At 47.0% G+C, this 15,204-nt stretch overlaps 1 protein-coding gene across 1 annotated transcript; it reads left to right on the forward strand.

Annotated features, from left to right (window-relative positions):
* The first annotated feature begins 7,492 nt into the window (after positions 1-7,492).
* LOC140902735 (uncharacterized) lies at positions 7,493-12,765 on the forward strand. Its single transcript, XM_073323116.1, has 4 exons — positions 7,493-7,586; positions 9,667-9,719; positions 10,434-10,550; positions 11,323-12,765. The coding sequence occupies exon 4, from the start codon at positions 11,371-11,373 to the stop codon at positions 12,295-12,297; it is 927 nt and encodes a 308-aa protein (XP_073179217.1). The 5' UTR covers positions 7,493-7,586; positions 9,667-9,719; positions 10,434-10,550; positions 11,323-11,370; the 3' UTR covers positions 12,298-12,765.
* The last annotated feature ends 2,439 nt before the right edge of the window (positions 12,766-15,204 follow it).

The following is a 15,204-nucleotide window of genomic DNA, read 5'->3' on the forward strand; positions in this document are numbered from 1 at the left end:
CATGGTCTGATCTCTGTGGCTTTTTTTAAAATTTGTTTGTCCTCGGTTTAGGTTATAAAAAACAATAAAAAAGAAGAAGGGGGAAAAAAGGGGGGGTCATCTTCAGATAGGCTATCTCTAAGTTTCATGCAGTCACAAAGCGACTGTTTTTGTCTTTTACAATCAGTAAGTGGAATAAAATACTTGTTATAACTTTCACAAAGTATCTTTCAATGCAGCCTCACCATTTGTTAAAACTTTAACAGCGTTTAAAAAGTTAGGAAAAAAGTCTGAGTAAAAAACCAAGCAAACTGAAGGAGTGACCCCAGAGCCTTGCTAAGGCAGACTATAGTGCATGGACCACTGGCTAGCCTAATTAGGCTTATCTGTTTTTAAAATGTAGAGAAACTAATACAGCTTCAGCCTGTGCTGTATTAGTTTAATAAAATCTATGGACCCAAAACAAACACAGGAGCTTGTCTCTGTATCTCAGCACATGGTTGCAAACATTTAAAAACCAAGACATTCTAATAATGCAACAGAAAAATTCATACTTCAATCTAAAAGTCCTAAGAAAATAAAAGCTTAATATTACTTTTGCATGGATATGTTAAAAAGGGGGGAGGAAAATAAACTTCTCTCTAATCCACTGGGTTACAGAATAAGGGGAATAGAAACTCACTCTTACGAAGGTTCAATGGCTTTCACTCTGGGGTGCTTTCTGCATCTCTTTTTTTTTTAATTGAAACAAAACATGTAAAAATGTTAAATAAAGGGCTCTGTCTTCATATAGGTTTGTCTTTTAAAGTGTTTATTCCTTTACAAAACTGAATAGAACTTTCACTTGTATTTGTTAAAAAGCAGGCGAAGAAGCAGCCGCCTTCTCTCTGATCCACCGGTTTACAGAGGCTGTTTTTGCTAACAGCTGCAAAAGCATGCTGTTTCAAACTGTCCTTACTAAAAAATGACCAGTGCTCATCTAAAACAGAGTGGGAAAACATTTTTATCACTATACATTGCTTTTATAAACAGGATTTCTGTGTTTTTAACCCTGGGTTGTTTCTGCAAACTCACATTTTATTGAAACACCTGTTCCAAAGGGGGGCATATAAAGAAATGTGTCTTCAGATAGCCTTGTTCTTCAAAGGGGTCTTCTTCTTTTCTAATCCACTACCTTCAGAAGGCTGTTTCAAGTTGTTCTCGCTAAAACATTGGGGAAAAACTTTTTCTTAGTCAGGGTTTAGGCTCTGGGATGCTTTTTTATTGAAACACCCCTGTAAGTAAAGGGTTGTGTCTTTAGGTGGGTTTTTCTTTTAAAGTGTTTATTTAATAAGTTAGAAAAGAGGGGATTTTAGGCATTACTTTACAAATATACACATTTTTAAATTGTTTATAGTGTGTGCTGGTCACCTTTTGTTACAGGGTCCAGTTTGTTCGGATAAGAGCAGAGCAAGTGGCCTCTAAAAAAAAAGAGGGCAGGAATTCTGGGCTACATACTTTAGCTTTAATGATTATAAAGCTTTTTTTTAATATAGTAAGCTTATTTACAGTTAAAGTTACTGTTCTTTTTAGTACAAGTCTTTGGTATTATTTTGTTTTAAAAGCAGGCCTTGGGCTTTCTTATTTCTGATCACAATGGCTTCTTTTTTCACATTGTTCTTACTGACCATGTTAGTCTAAAACTTTTTTGTGTTTTTAATTCCTGAACTGTTTCTGCAGGCTTACCTTTTATTAAAACACTTATGCCTCTGGGACTAAATAAAGGAGTGTATCTTTTCAAGGGTTTATTCCTTTACAAGACTTTCACTTCCCTTTGTTAAAAAATGACAAAAGAAACAAACTTCTTCTCTCTGATCCAGGGATTAACAAAATAAGAGAAATATAAACTGTCTGTTACTAGAAACCTGGGGTAATTCTGCCTGCTCTATTTTATTGAAACACCCCTGTAAATAAAGGGCTGTGTCTTTTCAAGTCAATATAAAGCAAAGCTTTATTCCATTACAAAACTTAATGTAACTAACTTGTATTTGTTTTTTTGAAGCAGGTAAAAAAGCAAACTTCTTCTTTCTAATCACAGCTATCAGCTGCAAAAGCCTGTTGTTTTATATTGGGCTTACTAAAAAAATAACCAGTGCTAGCCTAAAACCTAGAAAAAAAATTTTTAAATTGTTTGTTACTAAAAGCTTATGGTTTTAACTTTTATGAAAACCCCCTTCTAAAAAACTACATGGTGGGTAAAATGCTGGGGGTCTGTTTCTTTAGATAAGCATAAAGCAGTTAAGGGGGGGCACCCTTGGGCCTATAAAATTGGTTCAGAAAAATAAGCTCTATAATGCCGTTGTAAAACAACCTCTGATTGGCCCAATCCAAAGGCGGGAATAACAAATCTGAAAGTTTCTAAACTGTGCAGCTGCCTCATTTTACAGAAAGACAGGCAAGGTAAAAAATCTCTCTCTCTTTTTGATTAACCATGTGCTCTCTATCTTTCCTTTGTTCTTTCTTTTAATCTACCCTGATACTGAATGCTTTTCAATTCACTTTTTTATCATGTGCTTCCTAAATTTCCTTTTTATAGCTTTTAATGGTTTTTTAGCCAGCATTTGTCCCTGTGCTTACTCAACAGGTTTTTAATATTGTTTAATGCTTTTTTATAATGTGCTTAGTAAATTTCTTTTTTAATCCTGTTTTTATAGTTTTTAATGCCAAACTTCGGCGCCAACAGAAACGGGGTGGGAAGGCAGGACAAACGCCCCAAACGGAGCGTGGAAACCTGTCAAAAAATGCATGATGATGAGTACTATTGAGGTATTACTACTAGCCCCCATTCCCTGGGACATGGACTAAGCAGTGAGGCTGCACCCAACCCTGACACAGCACAAGGGCGGACCTGCCACAGAAACGCCCAGGGGCCCTGCCTCTCTGTGCCAAGCATACCAATATTGCGAGCAAGAGGGACAGAGTCTTGCATGCACATGTAGCTCTGACCCTGATACAGGTATGGGTAGGCAGGCTCAACCTAACAGGATCCAAGTGTTGAGGGGCTTAATATGGGGGGATCCAGGTGTGGGGTGAGAGGATTCTGTGTGGGGCAATTTAGGTGTGGGTGGCCTGGTGTGGGTGGAATCTGGATACAAAGGGGCTTCTTGAGGGGGTTCCAGGTGCAGGGGGAATGGGAGTCTGCAGGGTGGTCCAGTTGATTGTGGTTGGGGCTAAGCAGGAGAGTCTGGGTGCAGGGGGCTCGTTAGGGTGGTCCAGGTGCAGGGTTTGGGTGCAGGGGGCTAAGTGGGGGTGTTCTGGGTGTGGGGGAGTGAGGCTCAGCAGGAGTGTTGGGTATGGGGGGGTCCAGATGCATGGGGGTTTGGCATCGGGGAGCAGCTCCTTGTACAGTCACGGGGGCTTCCTTGTGGCTACAAGTTCATCAGAGCTTCAGCTCAGAACAAGCTGTCATTCTTCACTGTCTGTCTTATGAGGCCTCAGTAGGCCAAGTTCTCCCGAGCCTACGCTAAGGATTGGGACCCTCCGTGGACCAGGTGTCCTGTCCATTTGCTGGATCAGGAAGAAAGCCCAGAGTCATTTTACGCTCTGTCTCTTCATTCAAAAGTCTTTTCTTTGTCTGTTGGTCTCTGGAGAATCCAGTTTGAACCAGTATATGCGTCTCTCTCTCTCTGGAGAAGGGCAGGCTTCAAAAGCTGATAATGGAGAAGGTTCCCTAGAGAAGGTACATACATTGCCACAACAACACATCCACAATGTACCTGAAGGTATTAACCCTAATTCAAAAAGGTTTAACTTAAGTCAATAGAGTTTATGTGAATTCCATAAAGTTAGTTCAAGATATTGCAAGATATGGTCAGTCTGTCACTTTGCCAACAAGACAAAAAAAAAACATTTTCATTCTCCCAAAACAGATTTTTTTTTAATTTCTCTCCCACAAAAAATGTGAGGTTCTATTCTTTGTCCTGAATTGGGATGAAATACTTCCAAAACCTTCCCATTTTCCACAGGACAGAAATTCTGTTTTCTGGCCAGCTCTACTAAAGAGAATCTAAGTAGGTCCCTTAAACCCACTTTGCTCCCTGGCCCTAGAAGATCTGATCTGATCTGCCCTTGGTCTCATGGACCTGCTCGGCTTCAACAAACCAGTCTCCTCTCTGGCAAATCACAGAAGCATCATCCATGTCAAACACACACGTGAACACAGAACACAGACAGACATGCAAAACATACCCGCAGAAATTCAATTACTGATTAAACACTATTTACAAGTTAAACAGAAAAAACAGATCTTCCCAAAGCAAAGTGCCAAGAAAAGGAAAGGGAAATGCAGAGGAAAATAAGGTTTAAAATGCAGAACTAATGAGAAAATGAAAGAAAAAAACTGCAGGGCACATGAATAACAAAACCTCTTAGTGTCTCACTTTCTTCACTGTTAGACACCTCCACTAAATGCTCCTTTCCTTAAAACATGTTTCTGTTTGAAATACCCCTGGGATTCTCCTTCCAAAACCTCAGCTGAAGTACATCGTCATTGCACAGAGGGAAGTGCAGATTGTGCGTTCAGTTGCAACTTCAGACAGAAACCTCACCTTCCAGTTTTCATTCCATCGCGTTAAAGATCACAAACTGCTAAAATAACCAAGTCATTCCTTAATTCTCCTTCTATAATATGGCCCCACGCATCTGCCCCTGGGGCATGTGTTCCTCCTTCCCTGCAGACTGGTACTGTCGACCCCTTTTGCCTCTCTCCGAGAAGTATACAGGAAGATGAAAGTAAAACTAACAGGCACAAAGGGCAGAACTCTCCTCTGTGCTGGGAAGTGGGGGAGAGCTTGCACAGCGTGCTTAGATTCAGAAGGCATCTTAGTGGCTTTCAGGTTTTGTTCAATTTTATATTTATAAATGAAGTTTAAATACCATAAATTGACATCAGTTTTCCCTCTGATCCACCCCAAACCTGTATCTGTTCAGTGCAGAGGACAAAGCTGAATTGTCTAGTTTATTCTCATGCTATTTTCAACTAGTTTTCTATTCCAAATCCTTCCTTTGGTCATTTCCCCACAGAGCCTAATGTAACAAAGTTCTAAACTGTTCTCCAAGGTCTACACTGGCTGCTCAAGTGCTTATATACGAATGCACAAAGCCTTGGAAACAAGCAGGGAGAACTGGAGGTCCTGGTGATGTCAAGGAACTATGACGTGATTGGAATAACAGAGACTTGGTGGGATAACTCACATGACTGGAGTACTGTCATGGATGGTTATAAACTGTTCAGGAAGGACAGGCAGGGCAGAAAAGGTGGGGGAGTAGCACTGTATGTAAGGGAGCAGTATGACTGCTCAGAGCTCCGGTACGAAACTGTAGAAAAACCTGAGTGTCTCTGGATTAAGTTTAGAAGTGTGTGCAACAAGAGTGATGTAGTGGTGGGAGTCTGCTATAGACCACCAGACCAGGGGGATGAGGTAGATGAGGCTTTATTGCGGCAGCTCACGGAAGCTACTAGATCACATGCCCTGATTCTCATGGGTGACTTTAATTTTCCTGATATCTGCTGGGAGAGCAATACAGCGGTGCATAGACAATCCAGGAAGTTTTTGGAAAGCGTAGGGGACAATTTCCTGGCGCAAGTGCTAGAGGAGCCAACTAGGGGGGGCGCTTTTCTTGACCTGCTGCTCACAAACCAGGTAGAATTAGTGGGGGAAGCAAAAGTGGATGGGAATCTGGGAGGCAGTGACCATGAGTTGGTTGAGTTCAGGATCCTGACGCAGGGAAGAAAGGTAAGCAGCAGGATACGGACCCTGGACTTCAGGAAAGCAGACTTCGACTCCCTCAGGGAACGGATGGCCAGGATCCCCTGGGGGACTAACTTGAAGGGGAAAGGAGTCCAGAAGAGCTGGCTGTATTTCAAGGAATCCCTGTTGAGGTTACAGGGACAAACCATCCCGATGAGTCGAAAGAAGAGTAAATATGGCAGGCGACCAGCTTGGATTAATAGTGAAATCCTAGCGGATCTTAAACATAAAAAAGAAGCTTACAAGAAGTGGAAGGTTGGACATATGACCAGGGAAGAGTATAAAAATATTGCTCGGGCATGTAGGAATGATATCAGGAGGGCCAAATCGCACCTGGAGCTGCAGCTAGCAAGAGATGTCAAGAGTAACAAGAAGGGTTTCTTCAGGTATGTTGGCAACAAGAAGAAAGCCAAGGAAAGTGTGGGCCCCTTACTAAATGAGGGAGGCAACCTAGTGACAGAGGATGTGGAAAAAGCTAATGTACTCAATGCTTTTTTTGCCTCTGTCTTCACTAACAAGGTCAGCTCCCAGACTGCTGCACTGGGCAACACAAAATGGGGAAGAGATGGCCAGCCCTCTGTGGAGATAGAGGTGGTTAGGGACTATTTAGAAAAGCTGGACGTGCACAAGTCCATGGGGCCGGACGAGTTGCATCCGAGAGTGCTGAAGGAATTGGCGGCTGTGATTGCAGAGCCATTGGCCATTATCTTTGAAAACTCGTGGCGAACCGGGGAAGTCCCGGATGACTGGAAAAAGGCTAATGTAGTGCCAATCTTTAAAAAAGGGAAGAAGGAGGATCCTAGGAACTACAGGCCAGTCAGCCTCACCTCAGTCCCTGGAAAAATCATGGAGCAGGTCCTCAAAGAATCAATCCTGATGCACTTGCATAAGAGCAAAGTGATCAGGAACAGCCAGCATGGATTCACCAAGGGAAGGTCATGCCTGACTAATCTAATCGCCTTTTATGATGAGATTACTGGTTCTGTGGATGAAGGGAAAGCAGTGGATGTATTGTTTCTTGACTTTAGCAAAGCTTTTGACACGGTCTCCCACAGTATTCTTGTCAGCAAGTTAAGGAAGTATGGGCTGGATGAATGCACTATAAGGTGGGTAGAAAGCTGGCTAGATTGTCGGGCTCAACGGGTAGTGATCAATGGCTCCATGTCTAGTTGGCAGCCGGTATCAAGTGGAGTGCCCCAAGGGTCGGTCCTGGGGCCAGTTTTGTTCAATATCTTCATAAATGATCTGGAGGATGGTGTGGATTGCACTCTCAGCAAATTTGCGGATGATACTAAACTGGGAGGAGTGGTAGATACGCTGGAGGGGAGGGATAGGATACAGAAGGACCTATGAAGGGTTAATGTCTAGCTATTCCACCTGGAAGCAGGCGGGTCACACCCTGACTGTTTCCTAGGAGCAATGCACACATTGCTCTATCCAAGGACAAGGGCTAGATATGAACCCTGAGAACTTGATTGTTTGGACAGCAACTGTGGGAGGTTTCTTTAGCCTGGGCTCAAGGCCTGAGAACCAGGATTGTAGTAGATAGAGGATGGTAACTAAGCATATGAATCAACGTCATACATTCCTTTGTGTAGCAGTGTGTAATGCTTAGGGGGAGAAATATAATAAAAGGAGAAGGTGGAAGGCGGGGGGGCAGAACAGCCCATCTCCGCTGACCAGCCTGTTTGCTTGCATAAAGCTGTGTTCTGTCTCATCACTGAACCGCAACAACTGGCGCCCAAACGTGGGGCCCTCAGCACTCACCTCGCCCGGCAAGGGTTTCAGACGCGTCACTCATCCACTTCGTGGATCCCGGTGAGTATTTTTCATTGTGGTAAGTATGGGAAGCTCCCTCTCTGCTTTGCAAGTGCAACACCGCAATGAGCTGCAGTATTTGCTGCGTAAGGCTCAGCATGACTGCCCGGCTCGAGAACTCACTCTCCTGCTACAGGAGGTGCGTGCCAAGTGCCCATGGTATCCTGAAGCTGGAAGCCTTAAGCTAGCAGACTGGGAGCGATTGGGCCAGACATTGCACGAAGAGCCTCGGGCGCCCGTGCAGGCTTTACATGCCTGGCACCTCTGCCGTGACGTGGTACAGCGTGTCGCCTCGGACAGACCCTCCCTCGCGAGGCTGGTGCTCTCGCCGCCCCCGTCCGCCCCTGCAGCCATCCCCCCTCCTGGCGATGCGACACAGCGTGTCGCCTCGGAAAGGCCCTCTCCAGCACCAACAGAGGAGCTGCCGATCCTGCCACCCCCGTCCACTCCTGCAGCCATCCCTCCCCCTGCTTCGCCCCCAGTGCCTCTATTACCACCGCCTCCCTGGCCTTCCCCACCGGAGCCGGTGTGTGATCACCCTCCCGCCGTGGGGCCCCCCGGAGGGTCATCTGCATCTGCTCAGAAGCTTTCGCTGGTGCAACACATGGTTCACGCAGCGAAAGCTCGATCAGATCTTACAGCAGAGGAGCTGGCTGATCTGGTCTCCGTTTGCCCGGTGACCTGGCAGAATGATGACCAGGGCAACCCCGTGGGCACCTGGACCACTCTGCCATACTCGGTGGTTAGAGAGGTAAAGAAAGCAATTCGTGAATTTGGCCTGACTAGCACCTTTGTGCGTGGTCTCATTGAAGGGATGGGTACTGGGTACTCCCTAATCCCTGAGGATTGGAAAACGCTGCTGCGCATGATGTTGTCACCCAGTCAGTATGTTATTTGGCTTAGTGAGTATCGGCAGATGGCAGAACGCCAAGCTCAGGTACATAGAGAGCGCGGTATCATTTATGAGCATTTGGCAGGGGAGGGCCCGTTTGCTACTATTGAGATGCAGTCTCAACTCCCTCAGGCCGTCTTCCCCATTATTTCCACCTGTGCCCAGCATGCTTTCAAGAAGGTCCCGGATTCAGGCAAGCCTACCAAAAGCTTTGTCAGTATCCGTCAGGGTGCCTTAGAGTCCTTTTTGGATTTTACCAACAGATTGCAGGAGGCTATCCTCCGACAGGTGGATAACGCTGAGGCAGCTCACGAGCTCCTGTTAAAATTGGCAGTTGAAAATGCAAATGAGGATTGCCGCCGTGCTCTCCAGGCAGCACAAGCCTCTGGTATTTTAGAGCTCTCAGACATGCTGCGGGCGTGCCAGAACATTGGCACACAAGCCCACAAGGCTGGAGTTCTGGCTGCCGCCCTCAGAAAAACTGGGAAGGAGGGGAAGCGCTGTTACCGCTGTGGTAAGGAGGGTCATTTTCAGCGGGAGTGCCGCTCATCTAAGGCACCAGCCCAACCCTCAAAGAAGTGCCCCAAGTGTGGGAAAGGTTATCACTGGGCTAATCAGTGTCGTAGCGGGTCGGGAAACCGCGCGACGGGTCCCCCCCAAACCCAGGGCCAAACAGGGGTGTTTCCTACTCAGGCAATCGCTCCTCTGCCTTGGAATCCGTAGACTCTATGAGGGCAGCGACTGCTGGAAGTGCAGGGCTTGATTTGATCATGCAGGAGGACACTGACTTTCAGCTGCCAGGGGAGGTCTGTGCCATACCTACACAGGTGACGGGACCTCTCCCTGCCGGCTTTGTAGGTCTTGTTCTCCCTCGCTCACATGCTGGGAAACAGGGCTTTTTTGTCATTCCAGGGGTCATTGATGCTGATTACACTGGCATTATTAAGGTTCAGGTATGGACTCATCTTCCACAGTCGCTCCCGCGTGGACGGTCAATTGCACAATTGATTTTAGTCCCCTATCAGGTGCCAGCTGCCGAGGATCGAACTCGGGGCGGAGGCGGCTTTGGATCGACATTGTCTCACTCGCCGTCTCACAGCGCGTCTTCTCCACTTGTTGCTCTGACAATGTCAGTCCGCCCCTCGAAACCTCAGTTAACACTTCTCTTAAATGATGTTCCTTTTACAGGGCTGGTGGACACTGGAGCTGACGTTACAGTGATTCGTGATCTGGAGTGGCCGGTTAGTTGGCCTACGGTTCCTTCTAAAGAGTTGTGGGGGATTGGGGGTAGCAAACCCGGGCGCCAAAGTTTGTCTTGGGTCACGGTCTCTAAACCAGGAGGCCGTGCCCTTGCTACAATCCGCCCTTTTGTGCTCCCTGTCCACCTCAATATCTGGGGCCGTGATTTACTTACAAAGTTAGACACCACCCACGATATTAACATCTGATGGCCCAAAACCCTCCCTCACCCACCGTGCCCTCTGCCTTACCCTTGGTATGGCAATCCTTAGAGCCCGTATGGATTGACCAGTGGCCCCTCCCTCTAGAAAAGCTAAAAGCGCTTCATTCACTTGTGCAGCAGCATTTGCAAGCACAGCGACTGGAGAGCTCCACTAGTCCCTGGTCTCAGGTGCTTGGCGGCTGTTACATGATTTAAGGGAAATAAATAAACGCATCCAACCCATGGGCCCCTTGCAATTTGACTTGCCAAATCCAAATTTAATTCCTCAAACCGATCAACTTTGTGTGTTAGATTTAAAAGATTGTTTTTTTACCATCCCCCTTTGCCCTTAGAATTAGCTGCTGTTATTTTGGCCTTTCAACTTTTTGCTGATTGTCCCTTTAATTTAATTGTGGATACCCATTATGTTTATCAGGTAATTGATCATTTACCCCTTGCCCTTATTACCCCTCAGGTTGATGCAGACCTCCTTCACCTGTTTTTGTCTTTACAGCATCTTCTTGCCACTCGTCATTTCCCTTACTTTGTTGCTCATATTCGCAGTCATACCCCTCTGCCTGGGCCACTCACTGAGGGCAATGCACGCGCCGATCGCGCGTTGCGTGGTCAGGTAAATTCCCTTTTTTCTGACCCCATTGAAAGCCATGCCTTTTTTCATCAGTCTGCCTCTGTTTTGGCCCGGCAGTTTCACATTCCTGCTGATCATGCACGTTCCATTGTTCGTTCCTGCCCCCACTGTGCTGCTGCTGCTCCTACTTTCTCTTATGCCGTTAACCCCCAAGGTACCGCAGCAAATCAGCTGTGGCAAATGGATGTTACTCATGTGCCACAATTCCGCCCCTATTCATTTTTACATGTTTCCGTTGATACTTATTCAGGCTTCCTTTGGGCAACCCCACAACGTGGGGAAGCCACTAACAAAGTTATTCACCATTTGCTGGCCTGCTTTTCTGTTATGGGTCGCCCTTGCAAAATTAAAACAGATAATGCCCCAGCCTACTGCTCTGCAGCCCTCTCCACCTTTTGTGCCCGCTGGGACGTCCGTCTTAAACACGGAATCCCTTATAATTCCACGGGCCAAGCCATTGTTGAACGTGCCAATCGCACACTCAAAACCTTGCTAGATAAACAATTAAAACAAGGGGAGCTGCGTCTCCGAACCTTAGGAGACATTCAACAACAAATGCATATCCTCTTGTTTACTTTAAATAATTTAACACTGAATGCAGATCAGCAGACCCCTGCGGATCGGCATTTTCACAAATCTGAGGTACTGGAAAGACCGCGTGTCTTTTACCGTCAGCTGCCCGATCCACAGTGGCTGGGCCCAGCACCTCTAATCACTTGGGGTCGGGGATATGCTGCTGTGTCTCTCCCTGCAGGACCGTTGTGGGTTCCAGCCCGGTGTGTGCGACCGGCACTTAAACAACATGGCATGGCACCAGGGGCTGTCGAATCCCATACCAGAGTTTCAGCTGACCTTGGAGGAGACGGCGTTGCCCCCCGAGTCGACAACGGCGGGACGGAAACGGAGGAGGCGTAGCGTCCCAAGCCAGCCCGTGACATGGGGAGCAGTAAAAGCATTGGTCGCCACGGCTCAACGAAAACTGGCAGCAGATCAGCAGCCAGAAACTCCCAAGACTTTGTTTGTGGCGATTCTCGCCCAAATCACTGCTAATTCTGTGATGATTGTGTGCCTTTTGTGCCTGCTATTTCCTGTAGGGGTTGGCTCGGAAGCGCCTCCCCCGTTACAAGCCCGAATGACATATAACATATGGGAAAGATTGGCTTCGATAGCAAATGTTACCCACTTTTGTTTATCTAATTCTGTAGCAGCCGGAGATTTGTTAGGTACATGCCTTATTCCAGTATGTCATCACCCTGAAGAGATGGAGAATAAGACACTGTTCTCTGCTTATGCTAATCTTTCCTCCCAGTACTCTAGCATGGCTAATTGGGGCCCGGCCAACTATACTCTGCCTCGCACGGCTATATCCCTCCACACACCGTACCCGGCCGGGGCTCACAATGTCACCTGTGCGCGTGTAGTTAACTGCACTAGTGCAAAGGTGCCCTTGGGCTGTCAAAAAATTTCTCAATCCCTTTTAAATTGTTCCCATGCTGTTAATGTTTCATATAATTATGGCCATATCATCCTACCATCAGGATGGGTTTTTACTTGTGGTTCATGCACCTTTAATTATATTCCTGCAAATTTAAGTGATGGCACCCTTTGCTGTCTTAGTAGAATGATACTTATATTGCCTTTTGCTGGTCACAATTGTAGTAAAAGAAGTGTACCCCTTTTAGATGATTATATTGCAGATGTTAAGCTTTTGGTTATTTTGTGTTTGTAATCATTGGGCTTATTTTTTTTGTTGCTGCTGTGTACAATGTATTCCTTCCTTGTTAAGACTTTGTAAAATTTTTGCCCTGGAAAGCTCCCCAGGTTATGTCCTTGTCTGTCTGGGAGTTAAATAGCATGACAAAACAAATTGGCGGCTACCATGAGATGGCCAACTATCAATAAACAAAAAAAGGGGAGATGAAGGGTTAATGTCTAGCTATTCCACCTGGAAGCAGGCGGGGCACACCCTGACTGTTTCCTAGGAGCAATGCACACATTGCTCTATCCAAGGACAAGGGCTAGATATGAACCCTGAGAACTTGATTGTTTGGACAGCAACTGTGGGAGGTTTCTTTAGCCTGGGCTCAAGGCCTGAGAACCAGGATTGTAGTAGATAGAGGATGGTAACTAAGCATATGAATCAACGTCATACATTCCTTTGTGTAGCAGTGTGTAATGCTTAGGGGGAGAAATATAATAAAAGGAGAAGGTGGAAGGCAGGGGGGGCAGAACAGCCCATCTCCGCTGACCAGCCTGTTTGCTTGCATAAAGCTGTGTTCTGTCTCATCACTGAACCGCAACAGACCTAGACAAATTGGAGGATTGGGCCAAAAGAAATCTGATGAGGTTCAATAAGGATAAGTGCAGGGTCCTGCACTTAGGATGGAAGAATCCAATGCACCGCTACAGACTAGGGACCGAATGGCTAGGCAGCAGTTCTGCGGAAAAGGACCTAGGGGTGACAGTGGACTAGAAGCTGGATATGAGTCAGCAGTGTGCCCTTGTTGCCAAGAAGGCCAATGGCATTTTGGGATGTATAAGTAGGGGCATAGTGAGCAGATCGAGGGACGTGATCATTCCCCTCTATTTGACATTGGTGAGGCCTCATCTGGAGTACTGTGTCCAGTTTTGGGCCCCACACTACAAGAAGGATGTGGATAAATTGGAGAGAGTCCAGCGAAGGGCAACAAAAATGATTAAGGGTCTAGAACACATGACTTATGAGGAGAGGCTGAGGGAGCTGGGATTGTTTAGCCTGCAGAAGAGAAGAATGAGGAGGGATTTGATAGCTGCTTTCAACTACCTGAAAGGGGGTTCCAAAGAGGATGGCTCTAGACTGTTCTCAATGGTAGCAGATGACAGAACGAGGAGTAATGGTCTCAAGTTGCAGTGGGGGAGGTTTAGATTGGATATTAGGAAAAACTTTTTCACTAAGAGGGTGGTGAAACACTGGAATGAGTTACCTAGGGAGGTGGTAGAATCTCCTTCCTTAGAGGTTTTTAAGGTCAGGCTTGACAAAGCCCTGGCTGGGATGATTTAACTGGGAATTGGTCCTGCTTCGAGCAGGGGGTTGGACTAGATGACCTTCAGGGGTCCCTTCCAACCCTGATATTCTATGATTCTATGATTCTATTATTCTATTTTTAACAGCATAGTGTCCACTGCCTGTCCACCGCTGGAGCCTTTCCCCATTGCCTCCTTCTTGCTGGGGCCTGTCACTGCTGCATGTAGCTACACACTGGAGTGACAAGAAGCAATGGTCTCAAGTTGCAGGGGGGCAGGTCTAGGTTGGATATTAGGAAACACTATTTCACTAGGAGGGTGGTGAAGCACTGGAATGGGTTACCTAGGGAGGTGGTGGGATCTTCATCCTTTGAGGTTTTTAACGTCAGGCTTGACAAAGCCCTGGCTGGGTTGATTTAGTTGGGGATTGGTTCTGCTTGAGCAGGGGGTTGGACTAGATGGCCTCCTGAGGTCCCTTCCAACCCTCATATTCTATGATACTCTGAGTGTGGATTCAGCCTGCCTTTCACTGTGGCATGTAGCTACCCATATCCTACATGCTGCTGCCAGTGCAGACAAGGTCTAAGAATGGAATTCACAGAAATCAGCAACCTGGGTGGGGTGCAAGGAAGACCCCCACAAGCTCTGGTGGCCAGGCCAAACAATAGTCTCAGTCAGAAGAAGCTCCCACCAACTGACAACATTGGCACAAAGACACAGGTAGCATCCCCTGAAATACAGATCCCAGGACACTGACAAAGCCCCATCTACCTTCCTAGGCCCCCACTTCCCTTCCCCTGCAGCACCTCTTTGGACAGGGAACACCTAGCACAGCAGGCTCCAGATGCCATGTGCACAGACAGCAGACAGCACTGCTCCAAGACAGTGCAGGGACATGTGATACAACATGGAGGGGACAGGGTAGAAGGTAAGGAGGCTACAAGAAACAGAAAGAGAGAAGGGAGATCGGGGGAGCAGAGCTTCAATTCTACACGTATGCCCCCCCAAAACTTACACCAGTGCCCCATTCCTCTTCTCCAGGCTCCACGTGCTGCAAGGAACATACTCCCAGAAGTCACCCTCAGTCACGACCCAGGACACTTCAAGAATCCTTGGCATCTCATGGCAGGCTGACGCCCCATGGGTCTATGCCCTAAAAATCTTCAAGCAGGTAGTGGATATGGAGCTCATCCAGCTATGGCAAGGTGCCATCTCACACTGTGGGGGCAGGAACAGGGTAGAATTGCCCATTGAAGTGTTTTTAAGCCTCGAAGATACGGTGATGGACAAACAGGCAAGGGTGACTGCAGCCCAATGGAAAAGAATCCACTCAGCTAACAACAGCTTCCTTTGCTGAGATATAGGCAGCATCCAGGCTAGGGGGCAGCCCAGCTCAGAAAGGCAGAGAATGCACCCCTCCTAGCCATTCCCACACTCCTCTGTGTCCAGCGGATCCCAGACTGTAGCGTGTGTATCCCCTGGAGCGGGGAAATCCCAGGCTCTGGGGGCAGGTGTCCCAGGAGATACCAGGCTCTGTGCAGCAGTGCTCCATGTGGGGTGGGTGCATGGCATGGGGGGAGGCAGGGCAGAGGCTGCCAGAGTCCCCAGGATCAGCTCGCTGCACTCTGGCCCC

The sequence above is a fragment of the Lepidochelys kempii genome, chromosome 24 (genome assembly GCF_965140285.1).
Source record: "Lepidochelys kempii isolate rLepKem1 chromosome 24, rLepKem1.hap1, whole genome shotgun sequence".
Classification (NCBI taxonomy): domain Eukaryota; kingdom Metazoa; phylum Chordata; order Testudines; family Cheloniidae; genus Lepidochelys; species Lepidochelys kempii.